The following is a 24,933-nucleotide window of genomic DNA, read 5'->3' on the forward strand; positions in this document are numbered from 1 at the left end:
GCCAGACGCCCTCTCAGAGTCCCCGAGGCCTTGCTGACAGGGCTGCCCCCACACGGGATCCCAGCACCTTGCACTCTCCCTGTTGCACTTGGTGCTCAGAGCTGTGGCTCTCTCCTTGGCCATAAGAACTACCAGGAAACTGGAAAAACTACTGATGCCTGAGGTCTCACCTTCAGAGGTTCTGTGGAGGGGCCTGGTGTGTGAATGTTGAGGTCTGGAGGGAGCCTTTTTCAATGACAACCAAAGAGAATGCCCAAAGAACAGGAAGGAAGGAGTGAGGGGTGAGGAAGGGGAAGACCTCCCTGCCTGGCTCTTCGTTCTCTCATTCCCAACACATCCCCGTCACGTGCCCACACTTCAGATTTTCCTCTTTTCACAATGAGAACACAGAGGCTCGCAGAGGCAAAGTGACTTGTCCAAGTTCCAATGGTCAGCAAGGGCTGGGACTTCGGCCCGCGCTCCGCTCCGCGCCCCACGCGGCCCCAGCCCGCAGAGGCAGTGAGTCTCTCCGGCACTTCCCCAAATTCCAAATAGCCGCACCCTCCCTGGCGGTCCCAAGGGACACGGTCCCCCCTCAGCAACTTCGCCTGGTGTCTAACTCAGTCTGGGTACACACGGGCCATGGCCCTACCACCCACCTACCGATAGAATCCTCTGTGTGGTCCTAGAAACTATATAAAAAGAAAAACTCCACTTCATTGTTTTGCACGCTCAAGTACAGCATAATGCTAGAAAAATGTGTAATCTCAGGAAAACTTGGTTCCTCTGAGCATTTAAGATTGAATGTGAAAATGTGTTTGCTCTTGGGTTTTGTTCATGTGCCAGGAGCTGACAGCCTCTGTTAAACACTTTTGGATGCGGCTGAGCTTGCACAGGACGGCAAAACAGGAGGCTCAGGCGCCTTGAGAAGAGATAGGACCTCACCCCCCCGGGGGCCTTGACCCCTCACTGCTGAGCTGGTGTGAGGAAGTTTTGGCTTTTCCAACACCCTTCATTCTTTTCTGTGAAGGCAGTGTTATTTTGGAGCCAGCTCATAACTTAGGAAAGCTCCCTGGAGTTCCCACCTTCCCCTCCACCCTCCTGAACCCCCCTCCCTGGCTCTCCACACACACGGTTTCCGGTTCAGGAGCTCGTCCAGGTTGACAGCATCTCTAGCGGTTTTCAGGTCCAGCCGTGGCAGGGGCTTCCCGGCCCCCGGAAATGACCAGGCAGCTACCTCTGACCATGAGAGAGCTCCCCATTTCCCTGCGCAGCTGCTGGATCCCAGGTGCGGCCTGGGGTCCTCAGACCTCAGCGTGGGGTGTGAGGGGAAGAGGGAGCGGTTGTCCAGCCCCACAGCCTTGCTGGGATTTTCCTCACAGAAATGGGGTTCCCGTTTCCACAGTAGCCAGCTGGGAGGTCCACAGAGGATGGGGAAGAACCCGATAGGGTTCCCAGGCCCCGCGCCCCGACCAGCCAGAGCCCTGTAGGACAACATCCTGGCCAGGGAGCTACACAAAAAATCCAAGACTTTACCCTTCAAAATTCTGATTTCAATTGGCTTGGGGGAAGGGGGCACCCAGATCTCTGTACCTTTCAAAAACTCTGTAAGTACCTGTCAAGCGCAGCCAGAGCTGAGGAGCAGCCCCAGACCCTGGGAACCCACCCACCCTCTGAGGCAGCCAGGGTTGGACAACCAGCAGGGAAGTGAACAGAGCAAAAGAGCCCAAGTGGTACCAGGGTTCCCTGGGCTGTGAGCACACAGAGATGCTCAGTTAATACTTACTGAGTCAGCTAACTCACTGCACCCAGCTGGGGGCCACCAAACCCAAGGACTGACAGCCACAGGGACAATCAGGAGGCGCTGGGAGAGCTGGACGCGCGGACGGCGGACGCAGGCTGCAGGCTTGGCCCCATCCCAGTCTCAGGTACCTTGGGAAGCTCAGGGGCAACTGGGGACTCGGGACTGTAGCAATGAGCTGCGGCCTGCGCCTGCCTCAGTCATGCCCACGCGCCCCAACTCTCCTTTCTCTCTGAAACTCCTTCGGGGTGAAACAAGGGTTCACTGTTTTTACAAGTTCAGCCTCTGTGTTAAAGGCACCAGATCAGCCAGAGGAAATTGTAATGAGAAGGAGGGTAGCAAGGAATGAACTGAAAAAGTTGAATCAGAGTTCAGGGACCACATGGACGTGTCCCTGTTAAAACAGAATGTGACAAAATGACTATGCCCTCATTTGACCTCAGCACCACAAAGACTTCTTCCTACTGACTTGAGGTGAGACCTCTTCCCAAACATGCTTCAAGTCACACTTGCATTTGCTCTTTCAATGTCTATCTTTCCTGCAGACTGTAAGCCCCATTAGGGCAAGAATACCTGTGGGTTTTGTTCTCTACAAAATCCCCACTAAAAACAGAGTGTCTATCCTACAGTAGGTGCTCAGTGAATAATTATTAATCAATTAGTAATTGATTAACCAATCAAAAATTAATATTAGTAGGTCTACTTTTAAAATATATTTTTTCTTTATTGATTTTAGAGAGAGAAGAAGGGAGAGGGAGAGAGAGATGGAAATATCGATGAGAGAGAACATTGATTGGCTGCCTCCTGCATGCCCCCCACTGGGGATCAGGCCCACAACCTGGGCATGTGCCCTGACCAGGAATTGAAACAGCAATCTCGCCCTGGCCAGTTTGGCTCAGCAGTTGGAGCGTCGGCCTGTGGTACAGAGAGACCCGGGTTTGGTTCCCGCTAAGGGCACGTACTTCGGTTGCAGTTTGTCCCCGGCCCTGGTTGGTCGTGCGGGTGGCAGCCACTCGATGTGTCTCTTCACATCGATGTTTCTCTCTCTCTCTCTTCCTCTCTCTCCCTCCCGCTCTATCTGAACAAAAAATGGAAAAATGTCCTCGGGTAAGGATAAAAAAAAAAAAAAAAGAAACAGCAATCTCTTGGTGTATGGGTCCACACTCAACCACAGAGCCACACTGGCCAGGCAGTAGATCTACTTTTGACAAGGTTTGGGGGAGTTTAATGTCCTAATTAAAAATTTCATAATTATCCTCTGGTCTAACCCCAAGTAGACGTGAATTCAAGTCTTCCCAAAGTCAAACCCAGTTTCAGGGTCTCACATCATGATGAACTGGGTAAGAGTCACACAGGAGATCATCTAGAGTTGTGCTGTCCAATAAGTAACCATGTGTGGCTATTTACAGTTAAGCTAATTAAAATTAAACATTTAGTTCCTCCGTCACACTAGCCACATTTCAAGTGGTCAATCACCGCATGTGGTTAGTACATATCCATCATCTCAGAACGTTCCGTTGGACAGGACTATCCTGGAGTCACAAGACTGTCAAAGGAAGGCCAGTGGCACAGTTTATCTGTTCATCTCTGGGTTTCTATCTCACAGTCAACGCTGTCTTTCTCCTCCCACATCCTGGAATTGCTGGTAGAACATTTCTCTGAAAAATAACCACACATCACTGGCGGAGGATCATCTAGGCAGCTGTTCCACAAGGTAAGAATCTTTGCCCTGCACTTAGTATTTATCTAAATTTTATTTTAACACAAGCCACTAAAACTGCACAAATCAAAAGTGCCCTATTGGGGATACTCATTTGACCAGGATTTCTCTCAAGAACAGACTTTCTGGTAAACTCTTCTTCTTCCAGTCACTGGCTGGCCCCGAAAATCTGGAGCCAACTCGTCTGGTTTCATTCTGCATGTGTGGTTCTGCACAGTAGGCACTGGGACAGGGCTGAGAGGGTGGACAGGAAGCCTGAAAGAAGAGGTGCTTCCCTCTCTGGGCCTGGAGAACTAGTCACCTCCCTGGGACAAGGAAAATTAGCATATAAAGGTGGGCAGTCATTTCACTGAGTTTCAGAATGCTGGCCAGGGCAGACCTGGTAATCGGATTTTAGCTACTACTCGAGACTCCATAGAGCAGCAGTTCACTCCAGCCACAGTAATTCAATTTTTAAAATTGTGGTAAAATACACGCACATTATATTTGCCACTTAACCATTTTTAAGAATACAGTGGCATTAAGTACGTTCACACTGTGCACCTGTCACCACCATCCATTTCCACAACTTTTTCATCATCCCAACTAAAACTCTGCACCCACTGAACACGAACTCCTGTTACCGCCTCACCCTAGCCACTGGCAAGCACCATTCTACTTTATGTCTCTATGAATTTGACTACTCTAAACACCTCCTATAAGTAGAATCATATAGTATTTGTCTTTTTGTGACTAGCTTATTTCACTTAGCATAATGTCCTTTTCAGGAAGGAAAAAAACTTTTCCTCTACCCTTGTAGGTATATTCTGGGGCTAATGAATTAAACGGACAAAAGACAGATTAACTAGAGAGAGAACCCAGCTGGTGTGGCTCAGTGGATTGAGCATTGTCCCATGGACTGAGAAGTCCCAGTTCGATTCCTGGTCGGGGCACATGCTTAGGTTTCAGGCTCAACCCCCGGTAGGGGGCATGCAGGAGGCTGCCAATCGATGTTTCTCTCTCACATCAATGTTTCTGTCTCTGTCTCTCTCTTTTTCTAAAAAACCAATAAAATAATAAAAAAAACATTTAAAAAATAGCAAAAGAGAAAGACATACAAATTTTATGGATGTTAATAATTTTACGTGTACAGGAGCGTCACAGAAAAGAATTGAAAAATCCAAAGAAGAAGTGGTTAGATTCAGGGTTTATATACCATTTTAACAAAAGGGATAAGTTATAGAGAAGTGATTAGCAGAGGAACGGGGCTTTGGGCTTTGAGGGGTGATACATGTGAGAAGGTAACCAGGAAATATATGGTGGAGACAAAGGAAGCCAAGGGCTGCTCAGCAGGTTTGCATATGCAGACCCATGTCAGTGCCAGCTCTTTGTCTTCAGTGACAAGGGTCACCTTCCTCATTCTGGTACAAGAGAGAGAAATCTATACACTGCTTTTTAGGCAGAAAGGATGAGGGCGGAGAGTTCTTCATGTTGGCTGCTCTCTATGTCTTCAGCTCAAAAAAATCAATCTGGGTGTCATATCCTGATTCCCTTCATCCTCAAGGGTCATCCATGTTTGTCATGTGTCAAATTCCCTTCCCTCTTACATGGTACTCCACTTGCCAGCGTTGGGTGCCCACCTTCCAGTTTAGAATTGACAAAGCAGTGGACTGATTTTCTATGAACAGCATGTGACAAATGGGATTTTTTGTTTGTTTTTCTATCAATCAATGAATAAATACATGAGTTTGTTACTGAGGTAGCTGTTTGCCAAAAGTACATACAGTCTGCCTGCAGAGACAATGAAGTTTGGAATTAGAAGTGATTTCAGAACTGTGCAGAAGAAAGAACAGCTCCGCACCAGCAGAGCAGATACTTGCCATCGCACCCACCGTGTCCCACCGACGACCAGAAATTGGCCACTTGAACCAGGTGCACCCCCAAGGACGATTTCTGCAACCTGAGGAGGTGACTGTGATCCACAGGATGCTGCCAAGGCAAACTTCCCAGTCTGAAAACGTCTCCCCACAGAGATAAACTGAAGGAACCAAGGGGCTCATCTTTTTTCTGCTACATTATACATTTCAATTAAATCTCTAAATGGAGAAATTAATAACACAAAAAAAATGTAAAATCTTTTTCATGACTTTTTAGGAAAATCCAGCTAAGTTTTAAAAGCCAGAATGCTTGGGCAAATATATTTCTGAAATAGAAAATGCATCTAATGAATCTAAAAGTCAGGGCTGATGAGCCCTGATTAAAATCAGATTACAATAGAGCTTTGTACACATTTTTAAAATAACAGATCCTACACTAAAGCAATGTGTCCAAAATGAAAATGTACATATAGGAGACTGTCTGTTTCCCAGTACAAAGGAGATATTTGCTGGAGAAACTACAATTGTAAGCTGCTTATTTTTCTGTTTCCACTTGAATTCATTTCCTTTTGTACTTAGAGTGGCAAGTTAGCTTGTTTCAAAACCTAAAATTCTCTTTACTTCTCAGTAATTTGCCCTGCTCATACAGCATATTAAATAGAAAGTTTCTTCTGGAATTTTCCACAATTTATCACCCCCTTAACCCTGAGGAGAGGGCAATTCTACAATCCTAAAGAAAGGTGATTAAAGAAAGCGACTGTGGCTCAGCTGTGAGGCTCAGTCCAACTCAGCTGCATAGAGAGCGAAGCTGTTACTCTCAAACTTACTGTAAGAGCAATCAGGACCATCTGACAAACTCACATTGCTCAAAATGACATCATCTCCAAGTGCAGGGCGTGTCCGGGCCATGAAATACAGCTTATGCATGAGTTTCAATGAGTCTAAAGTCTTAGTTTTAACTTCCTCTCTTTGGGAGACACATTACCACACTCGAGTCTGTGCCGTGACGGTACAGAGGAGTGCTGGTGAGTGTGGGGCGTCCCCCAGGGCCCCAGCTAACGGTGCCGGCTTCCTGGAAGGCCAAACAGTCCAAGATTAATGATGTATCACATTCTTCTGGAGAATTCTTTTGGGAAGGGGCATCACTGCTGCAGGCCATTTCCCCCAAATAAATTCTATACGATTGCATTTCTCAAACGTATGTCATGTTCCCTCACTCCTGGAGTCAGGACCACAGAAAGCTCTCCGCCCGCCGTGTCGCTCCCCCGTTTCCTACTCAGTGTTCCCACGGTGCGGGCCACGAGAAGGTCTGCGGGCCTCCGCCGTTCGCAGGATGCTCACAAGTATGACTCTCCGTGGTTTGGGGATCCAAACATTTCTTTTCAGAGCCACCAAAGAACTATATTTTTATTATTTCCTCTTTTTTTTTTTTAGCAGAAAAATTATTTTCTCAAATTCTCCTACAAAGTCACAATAATTTTGAAATCCTTTTTCCTGTGCTTCTCTTGACTTGGTTTGCAACATCCATTCTTCTTTCTTAAGGACCTCGGTCACTCTCTGCTTTCTCTTATTCCTCAATTCCATAGCCTACACCCACTCTTCAACTTATAGCTACTCACCCATTGTTCTTAGTATTGCTATTATTATTATTATTATTATTAGTTTAGAGAGAGAGGAAGTGAGTGGGAGGGAGAGACAGAAACATCAATGAGAGAGAACATCTATTGGCTGCCTCCTGCATGCCCCCCACTGGGAATCAGGCCCACAACCTGGGCATGTGCCCTGACCAGGAATCGAACCAGCGACCTCTCGGTGCATGGATCGACACTCAACCACTGAGCCACACCAGCTGGATCTTAGTATTGCTTTTTGATACTAAAAAGGAATTGGCTATAACATCCCATCTGTATTTATTTCAGACCTTTGAGTAAAGACTATGGATGCTGGCAAGCTCTTCTATAGGCCACAGCTGTAACTTGGTGGAAGTGACTTAGAAGCTTAGAAAATCCTGAGACAATATGGGTTTCTCTGCAGATATAAAAACATTTTCTTCTTTTGGGCCAATTCACTTTTAGTTAAAAAAAAAAAATCTGGGAATTGAAAACACAAGAACACTTGTATTTCTTTTGTAATTTATGACATCATGGGAGTGTGGGGACCAAAGCGCTATAACGTAGTCTCATATTTCTCACACTATCCAGGCTAACCCAGTATATTACTGTATATATTTTTAAATCTACACTTAACCCAATGATGTGGAGACATTTCATCCACCTGCATTCCATTTAGGAGGAACATTGTTTTTCTTTGAAAGATCCTGCCACAAGCCACCCCACCCCAAGACCTTAAGGTGTGGATAAGTAGGGAGTGGGGGGTTATTTAGCAAGACAAAAAGAAGAATTTTGTTTATTTACTTTTAAATGGCAGTTGGTAATGGAACAATAGGCTAAGGAAGAACTTTCCTCTTAGAAAACTTGAGGACACCAATTAATTTTCAAGGTTGGTGACACCTGCAATGTCCTTAAAGCCATCTGTGTTGCTAACCAGCCTCAGTACAGTCTTAACTCCTCATGCAGACTTATGGGACTGGATTTTTCTTAGGGAACTTGAGGGTGTGGCATTCCCTGCCTTAGCCAACCCCATGTGGTTTTAAGAGAATCACCAAGTATGCAAGGGCTGTGGGACAGTAAGCCTTAGGAATTGCTCCAGGTTAGAGGGAAGCTTTGGGGCATCCAGAGTTCAACTGAGAGGTGTCGAAAGAAATTTCTAGACCCAGAAGAAGCTGCTCCTGCCCAGGGTGCCACATCAACAAACTGAACTTTCATGTTCATGTAAATGCTCAACTTGACCAGAAACACAGTATCTCCAGCCAGCCAATCCCCAAATGCCAAGCCAACTCTGGTCTCTATTTTCTCATTCCTTGATCTTTCTAAATGAAGTCAGATGCTCAACCCCAGCCAATCATGCCCTGTTTCCATGTTGCCTCTTTTAATGCCCTATAAAACTCACTCTTGTATGTGAAAATCAATAAACAAAAACCTCATTTGAAATGGAGTCAGGGGACAAGAATAGAGTCACTCAACACACACTGTTGACCCCCCAAGAAGAGATGTGCCTTACATCTCTGACAGTGATATTACTTGACTGAACTCAGTAGGAGGAAGAACAGCTTCCTCCTTGCCCAGTAACAACTCAGCCAAAGGGAGACTGCCGTAACTCAGCCAATGAAAAGTCACTCTACTTCCAGCTTTCAGTTTCCTCCAATGAACTCTTTGTTTACAATAGCCCCTCCCAAGTTTATGAAAGAGTGTCCCTCTTTGTTTCTCTAGACCTGCTGGTGGTTGCCTTTACACCATATGTTCCAAATCGCCATTCTTTGTTGTTCCCAAATTAACTTGTTTTACTGGAGAAATATCTGGCCCTCTATTTCTTTAAGGTCGTGGGTGCCCAAGATCCCTCAGGAAGCGTGCTCCATTGATGTGAAGCACTACCCCCCCCATTGATGGGTTGTTTTCCCTTGAATAAAGGACAAACTTGTTACTAAATTGTATATTTAGAGAGGAGTGAGACAACTATGCAGACACTGAATGAAGAGGGAACCAATGGACATCTGTTAAGTTGAAGATATGTGGCTTACTTTCCATTTCTTTAAAATTGTGTGTGTATTTTTAAAAGAAAAAATGTATTATTTTGTTTTAAATAAATAAAACAATTAAATCTGTAGTATAAGTTGTGGTTCTATTCCTCCTAATAAACGAGGCTAAGTTGGCTCACTACCCAAAGACTTCACTAAAATTGCCTTCAATCAATTTTTGCAAATAAAATATACAAGCAAGCACAGTATTTTCAAAGAAGCCCCAAAAGTAATCTTTAAAATAATTTCCTATATTTCTAGTATTTAACTTTTTCAAAATGCAGTTCTCTTTGGTCACTATATCTTCCAAATAACACCAAACCATTCATTATCCAGAGTTGTATAACATGAACTCTCATAAAATAAAGCTATCTCACATCATAGGGAATCAATGTATAGTTACTTCTTGGTAGAAAACTTTTATTTTATTTTTTTGTTTTTAATCCTCACCCAATAATATTTTTCCATTGATTTTCAGAGAGAGTGGAAGGGAGGGAGGTAGAGAGAGAAACATCGATGTGAAAGAGACATATCGATTGGTTTCCTCCCACATGACCCCAACTGGGGACAGGGACGTGCCCAAAACCCAGGCACGTGCCCTTGACCAGAATTGGTCCCTTTGGTCCACAGGCCGATGCTCTAACTACTGAGCCAAACTGGCCAGGGCTTGGCAAAAAACTTTTAAAGTTTTAGCTAGATAGCCAGTTCAGAAATCTAAATTATAATTTACATCATTACTTTGCTTGATTTAATTGGAATCCACCATATCTCAAATCCTTATTTTAGCAGCAAGTTGTTATAGCAAGTTGAAAATAATAATCATTTTCAAAGACTATTTATGTATGTCACAATTTCATTTTAAAAACACAAGCCATGGACAGTTATTCAAACTTATGGTCTCCATGACTGAAAATTGAAAACCAAACTCCACCACATGATTCTTAACAGTGGGAGAGAAGATAAGCTACAGACACGTGATGTCCCAAGAATAAACCCTAATGTATGGACTTTGGGTGATAATGATGTGTCGATGTAGGTTTATCAATGTGACAAATGTTTCACTCTGGCGGAGGATGTTGATAATGGGAGAGGCTATGAATGGGTGGAGGAAGGGTGTGTATGGGAAATCTCTGTACTTTCCCCTCAGTTTTGCTGTGAACCTTAATCTATTCTTAAAAAAAAAAAAAAAAAGCCTCAATAGAAAAATAAAGAAACAACCCACATGCTCTCTCTTTCATCCATTCACTCAGCAAACATTCTTTCGGTGCCTACCAGGTGGTACCAGGCACCACTCTATGGCTTTCCTTGAGCCACCAGTATCTAATATGGAACAGTCATACTTATATGGAGACCATATGGAGAATAACATCTAATTCTATTATCTACAACAAGAGTCACCACTAAAGTCTCAACTCCAAAGACCAGTTAGATCAGACAAGACCAAACTTCTCAGAGAACAGAGAACAAACTTCTCTAGTTCTAAGTTTCCTCAAATATAAATTGGGATTTATAATATTTGCGCCCCTTCTTCCTCTCAGATAGTGAAATAATAAAATCAGACAACAGTTGTGAAAACTCTGAGACTATAAACTTTATATAAATGAATATAAACTGTGTGTGTGTGTGTGGGTATATACACACATCATAAGGCAAAAATTTGCAATAAGACTAAAAATATGGGTTCCTTCCATAATAATGGATTCAACTGCCTTCACAAAAGATGACAGTTGGTTCCTATCACCAAGGTGATGAACAATGAGCTTCTGATTATCCTGTGGGTAAAAGCAATCCGGCCATTATCTCCAGTCCATGAACTAGTAATTTGCCTTCCTTTGCAATGCATGGTCCTTTTTATCAATACTCTTGACAACAGACTATACAGATTGCTCAGTGACAGGTCTTCACATATCCTCAAAACCCACACAGTGCTAATCATGCCCTAAGCACAGAGGTCGCTGCTTCTTATCTTCTCTACAGCCAGGTCTGCTTCTCCCATCACACCCACCTCAGATCTAGCACAGACTGTGGCCCATCTCTCAACAGAGCCCCTCCTCACATCCACCCCTCACGTCCACCCTGTTCTCTCCCCTCTCAAATTCATTTTGCACACATTCCCAGATCAACATTTGGAAGCATACCTCTGATGGTGTCCCAGATCAAAAACCTTCCATGACTCCCCTTTGCCTAAATGATAAAGCCCAAGTTCCCAGCCATAACTGTTATGGGTTGAATTGCATCCCCCCACCCTCAAATAGATATGTTGGAATCCTCACCAGCAGGGTCATTTCAGAGATGATCAAGTTTAAATGAGATTGTTAGGATGGGCTCTAAATCCAGGATGACTGGTATCCTTATATAAATAGAAAATTTGGACAGAGATGCACACAGAGGGAAGATGTGGCAAAGGGAGGGAGAAGACGGCCATCTACACATCAAGGAGAGAGGCCTGGTACAGAGCCTTCCCTCACGGCCCTGAGAAGAAATCGGCTGTGCTGACACCTTGATTTACTCTTCACTGTGGATGTCCCTTCACTTCCCGCCTCCAAGCCCGCGCTCACGTTCTTTCTCAGCGTATGCTGGCATCCTCTCCCGTCTGCAGGCATTCACCGAGAACCTCCCTCCAAAGCCCTGCGAAGATGTCACCACTTGCAAATAAATTCTCACATTCCTCCTGGCTGGAAACAATTTCTTCTACCTCTGAACATCCTCCGCTATTGTGCTTCTCTTCTATCAATTCTCATTTCTACCTTTTATTTTGTAATGATTTCTGTTTATGTCTCATTCCACCTACAAGACATGAACTTCTGGAGGGTGAGAGAGAGGTCAGGTTCCTTGCTAGTCTTGTGCCAGACACAGACCCTGCACAAAAATATTTATTTCATGAAACCAAGTGACCAACAGTATTCAAAGGATAAGTCTTTAACCCTACTGAGCTTTCTGCCATCTCGAAATGGCTTATCCTAATTATGTATCCTTAACCCAACAATTTCCAGGGCTATATATGTGAAACGTGTTTTTGTTTTTGTTTTATACTCGATTATGGTTCTATCTAGTGTTCCACATTTGTTATGTATTTACTACCTCAATTGGTCTTCAGAAAAATCAGAGAAGTAACTTTATTATCATTAAAAATGATTTTCTACATTCTGTACTTCCCTGGTCCTCAGTTACAAAACAACTACTCTACAGCAACTGTGGCGGACACACACAAAGGAATATTACTCAACAATAAGAAGTGATCAACTCTTGAACTTAGTACAAAAGAGATGTACCTCAAAACAATTATGCTGAATGAAAAAAGCCTAACATAAAAATAGTACATACTATATAACTCTACATACAACTTTAGAAATTGCAAACTCATCTACAATGATGGAAAAGTATATCGCCTTGGGGAGGGGGTGTGTGGAGAAACTGGAGGGGAGAATTATCAAGGAGTTTGAGGAAACCTTCGAGTGATGGAAATATTCAATAAATATCTCAATTGTGGTGTTGATTTCATGGGTCAAAATATGAAATCATCCAACTTTTTTAAAAATCCTCACCTGAGGATATTTTTTCATTCATCTTCAGACAGAGTGGGGTGGGGGGAGAGGGAAGGAGGAAGAGAGAGAGAGAGAAACATCGATGTGAAATAGACACATCAACTAGTTGCCTCCTGCACGACCCCAGCCAGGGCCGGAGATCAAACCACAACCAAGGTACATGCCCTTGACTAGAATCGAACCTGTGACTCTTTGGTCCACAGGCTGACACTCCAACTGCTGAGTCAAACTGACCAGGGCAAACTTTAAATATGTATACTTTATCTAAATTATATCTCAATAAAGCTGTTTGTTTGTTTGTTAAAAAAAAAAACACAATTTTTGCATTGAGGTGTTTTCAAATCTCTTCAGGACTGTGAAAGCAAAATGCTAGATAGTCTTGTCTTGACCATCCAAAACGTATTTCTGTTCAGTGGAACCCAAAACTGGCATTACTGAATCTTTTTCAGAGTTTCAAAATGAGAATTTAACTAAAGTTTTGTGTTTTTTTAAATGTATTGAATTACTCTTCAGATACACAACCCATTGTTTTGTCTGTTGGGAACTAAGGCTTATATTTATTTTTGTACTTTTAAAGGTATGGATCATTGATTAAAGAAAGATAGTCAAAACAGAATTTTTTTTATAACCACCTTCAAAATGCCATTTTGTATAAAATAACACAAAGCATCAAAGACATACATTAGCATTTTGAAAACCAGATGGTCTACTCATTAGGATTATTATTTTCCCAGTGACACCTCTGACAAGGAGTGTTGAGAGGATGCCTTCCTATTTGGTTCAGAAAACAAGCCATAAAAGGTATTTCTGCTTCCACTCCTGCACCGTCGGTGAGCAGGCAATCTGTGTTAAAGCTTTCTAGTTGTTTTTCACAGTGATAAACACAATGACTCCCAGATATCTCGAGAGTGGCCAGAAGATGATGCAACATGTTGGGATGGGAAAAGGGCACATCATTCATCACAACCAAGCCGGGGCCCTGACCTGGCAGGTTGTCCTAGGGAGTCGCTGCCCCAGCCGAAAGCAGTTGAAGGTACTACAACGTGGGCCACCTGACACACAAACCAGGCTTGGACACTGTCAGGACAGCAGGCCAGATGAGAGGTGCTGGGACATCCAGAATACTCAGAAAGGCTCGACTGTACCTCCCTGCCCAAGGCTCTCTTCCACCAGCATGTGAGAGCTCATTGGGCTGAAATGGACTGAGCCAGAGAAATGCTTCAATGGTGAAAAGATCTGGTGAAGAACTGGATTGTGAAACTCACCCCCTCCCTGAGTTCTGTCGCAATCAGTGCCACAGTTTTTGGGCTACGTTTTCCAGATATGTGGACAAGCCTCAGCAGAGAAACAAGTGGCATTTCCACCACACAGTAGAAAAGTTGTAGGCCCTTCAGTCGGGATCCTCTGCAGCCTCCCTGCTGAGGTGTTGGAACCGTGAAGCAAGAGGGTAATTTCCAGTACTGTGTTTTAGAATGGGTTATGAGCAAGTCTCTGTAAAAGATCACTGAATTACAGCCACGCATCCGGCAAATACTGTACAATCACAAACAGATATGAAGGTGGGAAAAGTCAGAAAAATTTGAGAAGCCTCAGAGCAAATGTCCTTTAGCCAAATGCAAAGTAAAATACACTGTCCTGAAAGGCTGACACTGCAAAAAAATAACTTTTAGGCGTATTCTCTAATCATCTAATATTTTCTTAGGTGGGGGAAAACAGTACAGCTGGGCTCTGACACACCCAGAAAAGTTTGCTTCGAAAGCATTTGCAAACCAGAAATTTGGTAAGTTTGAACCCTCCCCACTTTTTCAACACCCATCACCACTTTAAAACAGGAAGGAAGGAAGGAAATTTACTGGTGAGTTTCACTTTAATCAGTTCATTATTCTTCCTCCAATGTGAACTACCACCACGCTGGAAAAGACTATGTCTTGACTGTTCCAGGAAAATCAGTCTTCTTAAGGACAAGTCACACCCGCATCAGTTTATCAATCGGTTCATTGTTATTTTTAAGTCCAGAAAACTGCTTCACCAAGGACAGGAGCAGTTAATTCTTGGTAGTAGAAAAGTCTTGTAACCAACAATAAATCAAACATTTGGGCAACAGTCTGGAAGTGATCTGAACACTGGCACAGTTGGTCAGTGTTAGGTTTTAAAACAGTATGTAGAACACTGTAACTGTCGCACGCAGGGCCTCCCACTTTTCCTCACTCCGTAAACATTAGTCTTCACGAGGAAAAGGCTTTGTTCTAAAAGCAAAGCGGCATGTTAGTGTCCGGGTGAAGGGTGGCCTGGGATCACGCAGCTCACCTCTTCCCTGATCTCCTGGCACCCGGACACCTGCGGCCCAGCCGTCCGTGCCCACCGCTGCCCCAGGAAACGCCACGGCTGGCTCTGCCTCCAAACAGTCTCTGAGAGTTTAACTTCATGTTTACATGTTGAGTTTAGTCATTTCAGTTTTGTAATTGTTATCTTAGTTCACTGAATTTATTTCATTCTTTAGCCCTCCCGTCTTTCTCTAACATGTCAGGAAGCATCCGCCTCAAATTCAAAGCCCTGAAAGATAAGACCACCTGACAGGGGCAACACTTCAAACAAGCAGCGAGAACGGGCATGTCCACTGGACAGTGGCTAAGTGTACTTCGTGAGTGAAGCAGGGCGCTTTCTCAGGGTTCCGTCAGCTGTGTCGCCTCCCTGGGGACACAGAGATGCGGACACTGCCTCGGAGAGGTTGGCGGACTTGCCTGAGGTCACACAGCTCGGTGGTGGTGGCTCAGGCCAGACCCTACGGTTTTCACCTCCCCTTCAGAACACGTTGTGCCCACCAGCCAGCCTCGGGGACCTCGGGGTGCCTGCCCCCACTCCACTCAACTTTTCTGCCCACTTCAGAATTTTAACTCATTTACCAAGTGCCCATGTGGTAGAATAGATCAACGGAGGAGGACCAATTAATGGGACGACAACGGGGTTTAACAAGAAGCAAACTGTTTTTCTTAAGGCTATAATCTCAATTTGAATCCTATTAAGTTTTCTCTAAGATAAGGTAGAAAATGTAGCTCAGAAGCATAAAAGTTCTTTCTTCAAGACCCCTGTCTCTGCCCTATCGAATCTTCAGACTGAGCTTATGATGAGAAAAAATAACACACATGGAAGTGATCTGAAAATGCCGAAGGGCTCTACATCGTATCTACTGGGAACCTAGGAAGGGAAAAGAGCAGCAGGTCAAAGAAGCTTGAAAGGAAGGTCGAGGGGTCTAGGGACACAGCCCCAAAAGGCAGAAAAGGATGGGAAGCCCAAGGAGGGAACCACACCAGCGGCAGCTCTGGGCTCTGGTTGCCTCGTCTCGCTCCCTCATGCCTCCTCAGTTCATTCAAGCTTCCCTTAACTGCAACAGCTAAAGAAAAAAAAAATCCTTGTTTAAAAGCGTTTAAAAGCTAAAGGGAAAAAAAAAAATCCCCGAAGCTATACACACAGGAGGCTCGTTGGGAATTGTTCCTAGAGATGCAGAAAACGTAGACTTGTTTCTAGAAAACATAAGCCCTATGTTTCCCTCCAGTCAAGTGTTCTTAGTTTTATGTTGTTTTAAAGAAAAGCTTGTCCTGGCTACGATTACGCCTTAAGAGATGACTTTTCTTCCAACTGCAAGTCCATCTGCTCCCACTGGAACCTGAGGATTACAGGAGGTCTGGAAACAGCGCTTAGAATGCACACCTGCTGCAAATTCGCAGTCTTAGTCTGTGTTATCGCAGCAGCACAGGTTCCTTCAGTTGGCCCCATCCAGATCCCTCCCCGAACTGATGATATTTTTTTAAGCGCTAATAGGAAGAATTTCACCAAGATGTAACACACCCGAGAAGCGGGTGGGGAGGGTTTGGGTAGATGCAAATAAACCCGAGTCAGTTTGTGGTGTCAGACTGCTGCCAGATCAGCAGAGCTTCAGCCTTGAGTTGGAAGGGATGCCAGTACCAGGGAATAATCCTGCCTTACATCTGGGATCCTCAGATCCAACAGCAAGGCACCAGCAAGGCAGCTGCTCCGCCACAGGACGCCCCCAAACATCTCCAATACTCACATCAGTCAGCTGGACCACCGCAAGCTGAGTGGGAGGTTATGTAACTATCTGGAATTACTGCCATGAGGCATGAACGATACCCGAAGGGAAACATGCCTAGTCCAAGGAGAAGATAGTGCTGTTTCTACCACCGGTACACCCACACACCACCAATCCACCTAGAGGGGCTCTAAGAAGCTGCCGGCTCTTACCCTCCCTTCTCATCTCCCTGAGGTGCTAGTGCTAGGACAGGCCTCACACACATCCTTGAGGTGCTCATCCCAGGGTGTGGGTTTAGATAGCAAGGGGCTGTGGGGGTGTGCTGTGGGAAGAACCTAAAACTTGGAAATAACAGACCTAGATTTGAATCCAGGCTCTGCTGCTTCCTAACTACATGCCCTCCTACAAAATGGGGATAACAGCCAAAATGGGGATTACAGGGGTTGCTGTCAAGATGAAAGGCAATGAAGATAAAGGGGCTCATCATGTTACAATGATGCACTCTAGAGAGAGATTCCACCAGGGCAGGCCTGGGAGGCTGTATGAAGCCTTCCAAACAGTTCTCAAACATTTTTATGTGGGAATTGCCTTGCATGAAAGAGGGTGTAAATGTTCTTCATAGTTGAGTACTGTGCAACCTGTGGAAGGCACACACTAAAACAAACAAATGCATTCTCCATTGCCACAGGAACAGAGGCCAGTCCCCAAGGCCAGCAACCCTGGGTTTGGAGGCAGCTCAGTCACTTACTATCATGTGACCACAGGCAAGTCAGGGAACATATCTTGTTTCCACATGGGTAAAATGGAGACAATGGTATTCACCTTGAAGGGTTGTTGCAAGAATTTAACTAATATATAGAATGAAAATTCCTACCAGTGTCTGACACTCAGAAGGTTCTTCACAGTTTTAGAAAAGTAATTGCTCAAAATGGCCACATGTCATATAAAAACCCTCTTTGCTCGTAGTTTCACATATCACTACACAGTTTGCAATCTGGAATCTAAGGCTCTTTTTTTTTATCCTCACCCAAGGACATTTTTGCATTTATCTTCAGATAGAGCGGGAGGGAGAGAGGGGGGAAGAGAGAGAAAAACATCGATGTGAGAGAGACACATTGAGTGGTTGCCACCCACATGACCCCAACTCCCAACTGGGGCCGGGGACAAACTGCAACCGAAGTACATGCCCTTAGCTGGAACCAAACCCGGGACTCTCTGATCCGTGGGCTGACGCTCTAACAGCTGTTAGAGTCTAACAGCTGAGCCAAACCGGCCAGGGCTGAAATCTAAGGCTCTTCATACGTGTAAATGAAGTATTGTCTACACTCTCTGGAAATGCCCATGGAGGCCAAGTGCCCAATGACCAGGCATGGACGTTTCCCTCTTATTGGCGTGAACTCCCCGTTAAACCCCTTGGTTTGAGCTGATTCCCACCTCTGTGTCAGAGCACATTCAGTCTCTCCCTTTGGCCGTTTCACTTCTCTCTTAAAGTATGTAGAGTTCTCTCTCTTTAAGTAATTTTTCACTGCCCTGGAAGGCTTGGCTCAGCGGTTAGAGCATCAGCCTGCAGTCCAGAGAGAGACCCGGGTTCGGTTCCCACTAAGGGCATGTACCTTGGTTGCAGTTTGTCCCCGGCACTGGTTGGTCATGCGGGTGGCAGCCACTCGATGTGTCCCTTTCACGTCGATGTTTTTCTCTCCCTTTCACATTGATGTTTTTTTCTCTCTCTCTCTTCCTCTCTCTCCCTCCCACTCTATCTGAACAAAAAATGTCCTCGAGTGACAATAAAAAAAAAATAATTTTTCACCTGCTTAGCTGTTATCAACTCCCATTTTCCACCAAAACCTTTGAAACACATTTGTTTCTTGGGTAACTGGGTCTCCTCATGTCCTTTCTTAATCTCGCAGGAGGCACAATGCCTGTACCCCTGAAACTGCCTCTTCCTGCATAAGCAAATCTTCCTAGTAACTTACATCTCTGGCCCTTTTGGACCCCTCAGCCTTCTGGGCCTCTCCTCCGGGGGTCTCTAAGATGTAGTTTCCTCCTCCCAAATCTTGGCTGCGCTCCCTCCCCTGGCCTGGCTTCTCTTCCTCCTTTCCCTCCACTGCCCCTAACAAGCCAGGTCTGCTCCAAGTGTATCAAGGCCTCGCTGGCTCACACCTGCCACTCCCAGCTGCTCAATTGTCACCAGATGCTAGTTACATTGCTAGCTCCAGATCTCAGCCAACCTCCAGTCCTAAACAGGCAAAACTTGGAGATAGTGGGTTTGGTTTCCGACCAAATGGTAATAAAGCAAGCACTGCAGTAAAGCAAGACGTAATCTTTTTGCTGGTGGAAGGTCTTGCCCTTAGTTTGTAAAAAATGCAACCCCTGAGAAGTGCAATAAAACAAGGCATGCCTGTGCTTCTAGCACCGCCTGGAACGTAGCCCTCAAGAACCTTCACTCCTTAAGACTCAGGGTCTAAGTCTCAAATAATGGAGATCTCACCTGACAGTACCTGTGAACTGAGAGAAGTTACTTAGGTTTACACACTCATCAGAAAACCTAGAAAGTTCTGTGTCAAACAGCCATTCTTTCTCTTTTAAGTATAAAAAAAATGTTTCAGCCCTGGTCAGTGTGTCTCAGTGGTTAGAGTGCATCCCGCACATCGAAGGGTGGTGGATTCAATTCCCAATCAAGGGCATGGACCTGGGTTGCAGGTTTGATCCCCAGCCCCAGTCGGGGCGTGTGCAGGAGGCAACCAATTGACGTCCTTGTCTCTCTTTGTCTCTATCTCTGTCTCTCTCCCCGACTATCTTCCACTCTCTATAAAAAAAATAATAAAATAAATAAATGTTTCTCCTTTTGTTTTCATTCATCTACTAATCCTCAAAATTTAGGAAACATTTAGTAGTTGAAAAATAAGGTAGCCCTGGCCAGTTTGGTTCAGCAGTAGAGCGTAAGTGACTCATTGGTCCGCGGGTTCAATTCCAGCCAAGGGCACATACCTAGGTTGCGATTAGTCCCGGCCCTAGTCTGGGCCGTGTGGGAGGCCGATGTGTCCCTCGCACATCAATGTTTCTCCCTCTCTCCCCTTCCCACTCTATCTAAAGATAAATAGAAAAATATCCTTGGGGGAGGATTAAAATAAAAATATTTAATTAAAAGTAAGGTAAACCATTATTTTCCTGTCTCTAAAGAAACAAACAAAAAAAGATCAGGACTGAATTAGCTGCATAAGTTAATTTCAATATTTTCAGCTCGATCAGCTAAAACAGTATGTTTTTCTATTTTAAATTTCACTTTCAATGCAGTACTTAAAGTGAAAAACACACTTGAATTATTTACATGATTATCATTGAAGAAAAATACCAAGGTCACTTATTTTGGTTTTGTTTAATAAAATAAAAATATCTGTCATTTTAATGGCAATTTTTGTTGTCCTTCCCACTGGATGGCAAAAATACATTCCACCTGCCTTTCATTGACCTGATGATCTGGAGGTGATTCACCCCCCACTGAAGATAGAGAATTTGTTTTACTTAAATTTGGCCAAATACAACAATTAAATCACCATTGGATTTTCCAAGCACTACAATAATTTCAAATAAATTTTTAAATCATTTCAATGAAAAGCATTACTTCCCCAAATGAAAAAATTTATTCATTTCTGAGTTGTCACAAGTAAATATTACAGTTATAATGAACTACAAAATTCTATTCTTGTGTAAAACAAGTGAAATATTCCTAATTAACAAATCTAATTTTATAGAAATCAATTCAAAGTGTATTGCATACTTACATGTCTCTACCACAGTGTAAAACTCTTACTTGGTTCTGAATTCACTGACTGCTAACCATTGACTGCGAGGTCTGCATCTTGCCAACCAGAGATGCAGATAGTGTGATGGCTCTGCACCCCTCCAACCATCTGCCCAGCTCAATGTGACAGCGAGATCCCACTTCAGCCTGTTTGTGTGGATCTCTTCTAAATTGTTACCTGACAGGGATTATCCCTTTTCTGTTTGCACTTCCCACAGCAGCCCGTGGGGGGTGATTTAGGTACCACTTGCACCTCACATGCCTGAAGGTTCACCTGTCTTCTGGAATGAGGTTTTCTGGAGTACAAGTTTCAATCTGCCCCTTTGCTTTGGCAAAGACAAATCTGCCCACTGGCTATTATTCTTTGCTGTAATGACAACTGTGCTCTAAGACAAACAACTTATTCTTAGGGGAAACAATTAATTTCAACCATCACATGTGCTCCCCAACAGCCATTTGTTCACATGGGCTCATCCTCTGATATCTGACTTTCGCAGAAACACAAAGACTTACCGATGACCACTGAGTGGGAAGTATTTAACGGAATCTGTACTCTATTGCATTGCTTCCTCTTTTTGTTTTTTCAAGATGGTGAAATCTTTATAAGCAAAAAGATGATTAATTCTTCCCCTTGTCTTTAAGAACCATTCTCTCACGACAAACTCTTAGCCAATTCCCAAATCTAACTCGAAAACAAACAAAAAAGCCGAGGACACACTTTTAAGCAAGTTATTCCTGGATTTAGAGATCTACAGCACTGGAAGAGGTCAGTTTTATGGAGACGTTTGAGCAAAACTCTTTTAGGACACTCAGCTAACCCTACTTTTAAACATTTTTAGTAGTATACATTTGGAACTTTCTGTATGCCCCAGAACACACAATATGGATCTAATTAGGTCCAGTTGCCTTATGTTAGTAATAAAATTGAGAGAGAGAAGAGAGAGAGAGAGAGAGAGAGGTGGGGGTGGGGGCTTTGTTCATCCCCTCCTGTGCCCTGGTGATCACAAACAAGTCGTGCGCATCCTCAACGCTCACTCTGGGCAACACATGCTTCTTAAATACCCCGGCGTGCCCGGGACCCCGCTCAGGGCTCAAACTTTTCAGCTGCGGAGTTTTCACCCGCTCTGGAAGAGATTTACTGACGGCCTGGAGCCCAACACTTGTACCCCACCCCACCGTCCCGGCCCGGCCCCCGCGCACCCCGCCCGCTCCTCGGTTCCAGTACTTACACTAGGGCGGACGGGCAGGGCATCTGGTTCCAGGCACAGTTGTACTGAGCCTGAATAAAACTCTCACTTCCCTCCAGCACAGAGCAGCTCACATTCTTGTTCACGATGTAGGCGCACCAGTTCCTGAGTGAAGGAGAGAGAGGGAGAGGGGCACCGTGTAAACCCCCGAGAACAATGAGGGTGGGGGAGACGGGACAAGCTGATACGGCCGCAGACGGAGGCAGGGTCAGGGAGGTCGTGGTCCCTGCGGAGGCGGGAGCTCAACAAAGCCGACCTCCGGAAGGTGCGCGGTGCGCCTTTGCAGAGCCGACACCTTTTCCCTACAAAAGACAAGGAAAAGCACCCCTGTCCCAGGGCCTCCAGTAATTCCTGGGTGGAATTTTCTGATCGCTTTGCTCTGCGGGATGCTACCGTGCACCACGGCACAGGAGGCAGCATTACTTGAGGCGCTGGCGAGATCACCTGGGACCCCGCGCGGACCGTGGAGTGCACCGCCACCCGGGAGGAGGCGCCCTCCAGGGGCAGCCCGAGGAGGACCCCCGGCTGCAACCCATCACCTGTGACAGGGCACTTTCGGGCCCGGCCGCGGGTCTGGAGGGTGGAGGCAGGGGCCCAGGACCCTGGGAAGGAGCCTCGCCGTCCCGAAGGCGAGGAGAGGGGCCCCACACTTACTTGTTCCTGGCACTGGGCCGCGCGGGTTGCCTGGGCTGCGGGCCGGCTTGGCACGGCCCCGCAACGCCCAGGGCCAGCAGAGCCAGCGCCCAGCGCCAGGAAGTGCGGGGCCGAGGCCGTGTCCGAGGCCACATTCTGCGCGCCGGGCGGGATCCGGAGCGCGGCGAGTCGCGGCAAGCGCACGAGGGTGCGGGCGGCTGGGGCGCGGCCGGAGAAGTCAGGAGGCTCCGGCGCTTCGAGGCGCCCCTACCACGCTCCGCGCCCGCCCCCTCCGGCTTCTCGCTACCACTTCTTCTTTTCCACTCCGTGGGCGCGCGTTTCTCCTCGGTCCCTCAATGACGCACAGGTCCCCCCGGGTGCCGCCCTCTTTATTTCACTTCCCTCTCCGAAACGTGACTCTCTCTCCACCACGACTCCCTGTCTCCAGTCCCCTTGCCTCTCAGCAGGGGGTTTGGGGTGAAAGGGCTAAAGGGTTTGGGAGAAGGGTCTATGTTACAGAATTTCCAATTACTCATTCCTTTGGTCTCTTCCCAGAAACCAGGCAACTCCGCCTCCCACCTTCCAACAGGCGCGCCCCTGGCCCCTGGGGAAGTGGCCGCAGCCGGCGAGTCGCAGTCCTCACGTCGTGCTTGGGTGCCGGCCTCCCAGGGTGAAAGAGGGACATCTTTGTCAGTCCTTTATCAGACGCGACTCGGATTTCCTCTTCTGGCAAGACGCGGCCATTCACCCACGTTTAGATTTAGGAGAGTTTAGGGGGAAATGAACGCGGATCCTCTTCTTCACCCAACTCTGCCTCCTCCATCCATTTAACAGTTTCCAAGTCAACGTGTGGGGCAGCAAGGGACAGTGGAAGCCACAGCCCCACCACTTCCCACAGCTTCTGAGGCGCAGCCCCAGGTTCTAATATGCTCTGCATTAATCTTTGAAAGGCAATCTCAGTGTCTGCTGCTGATGTCCTCCTCTGAACTTTCTTTTTCTATCAAGATTAAAGCCATCTACTCCACAACAGTGGCTTTGCTTCTCAGCAGTTCAGACACTGCTAGCCATTTGTCTTTTCGCATCTCTTGCATATTTTCTGCCTGTTCGTTAGTTAAACTCATCTCTACCAATTTCTTTTGGGGAGGAAGCAACTCCACAGAATAATGTTACATAAAGTCCAGACCAGAGCGTTCCTATATTTGAGTTTACCTGCTGCATCTAATGAACACTAGAGTGAGGTTATTTACATAGGTTAACTGTAATAACTGCGCTAACAGGACACTGTTGGCTGTGAATTATGTGGACAATAATAAGTCTTTGCTGTGTTCCCTAATCTACTAAATGAAGCCATTGGTCCATTTTATTTCTAGTATGCTTTGATGAGGGATGTTGGGCCTTTTGATTTGCAAATGAAAGAAAGTTCCCTAAGTAGAAACTTTGTAAGATCCAAGCAGAAAATTATACCATGTAAGGACATAGTCTGTCCATGAACTCTCTAAATGGCAGATCATGCCAATAATGGACTGAAGTCATCCCAGCCTTCAAAAGAGCCACCCTGAGGGGAAAATAACAAAAAGGGATAAGAAACTGCGTTGCATAACCAATCTATCTTTCTGTGTGACTTAACTATCCTCCCCATCCTAACACCATTTTTGTTCACAAAGTGTCATGGGGAAGAAACAGATACCAGAGATAAAGGAGAGTAACAGAAGGAAAAAATGGAGGAAACACGGGTGTGTGTATAATCTAAAACTAACAAATCACAACTTCTCTTCAATACAGGTAATTCCCAAACTTGAGAGTGAACTTGAACTGATTATGCTAATTCTGTTTTCTTCCACTGAATCAAAGTTATACTAGGAAGCTATATTCTAGTCCCAGAGTTTGAGGACCAACTTCTCATTGAGATGACCACAGTGCTATACTTAATCAGCTATAAATGGCATCTATCAGTAAATAAATTTTATTCTGAGCATCTGTTCCATGCTAGGCATTGTGCAAAAATACTGGGATTCGCCCACACTGACATGGGCTCTGTGTTTACAGAGCTTCAGGGCACTTCTATGCCGTGGAGGGTAGGTATAAGGTTTCTGATGTATAGTCAATTGAGATAATATTTGTCACAGGTGTTTCTTTTTAAAAATTTTTTTTCTTTATTGATTTGAGAGAGAGAGGAAGGGAGAGGGAGAGACAGATAGAAACATCGATGAGAAAGAACATTGATTGGCCACTTCCTGCATGCCCCCCACTGGGGTTTGGGCCCCCAATCTGGGCATGTGCCCTGACCAGGAATTGCACCGGCGACCTCTTGGTGCATGGATCAACGCTCAACTACCAAACCACACCAGCCAGGCATGTCACGTGTTTCTCTAGACATAAGCCCATGTGTACCCAGTGTGGGGCTGCTCTGGGAAGATAGAAGAAGACACTTGGATCTCAGGAAGACTCGAGGCCAAGACCCCAAGAGACTCTCTTCACTTCCTCTTCTCTAGCCAGAGGAAGGGACACATCAGATTCCAGAACTAGAGAGCCCTCCAGGAGCTTCCTGAGGATAGAGAGCTTAAGCACATTAGGAAACAGACTAATTTGGGCAGGTCATCTGGTCCCAGCCATAAGCAATACTGTGGACATAATTGGCAGAATGCTGGAAGTGTGAATTCTTTATAAG

General features: G+C 45.4%; 1 protein-coding gene across 1 annotated transcript in view; it reads right to left on the reverse strand.

Annotated features, from left to right (window-relative positions):
• Positions 1-22,420, reverse strand: part of EMILIN2 (elastin microfibril interfacer 2) — a 52,008-nt gene extending 29,588 nt beyond the window's left edge. Inside the window, exons 1-2 of the mRNA XM_036244278.1 lie at positions 22,287-22,420; positions 21,615-21,737 (exon numbers count right to left, since the gene is read on the reverse strand). Of these exons, the coding sequence (XP_036100171.1) occupies positions 21,615-21,737; positions 22,287-22,420 (257 nt within the window). The remainder of the gene's footprint in view (positions 1-21,614; positions 21,738-22,286) is intronic.
• Positions 22,421-24,933: the final 2,513 nt, after the last annotated feature.

This window comes from Molossus molossus, unplaced genomic scaffold, assembly GCF_014108415.1.
Source record: "Molossus molossus isolate mMolMol1 unplaced genomic scaffold, mMolMol1.p scaffold_m16_p_6, whole genome shotgun sequence".
NCBI classification, from domain to species: domain Eukaryota; kingdom Metazoa; phylum Chordata; class Mammalia; order Chiroptera; family Molossidae; genus Molossus; species Molossus molossus.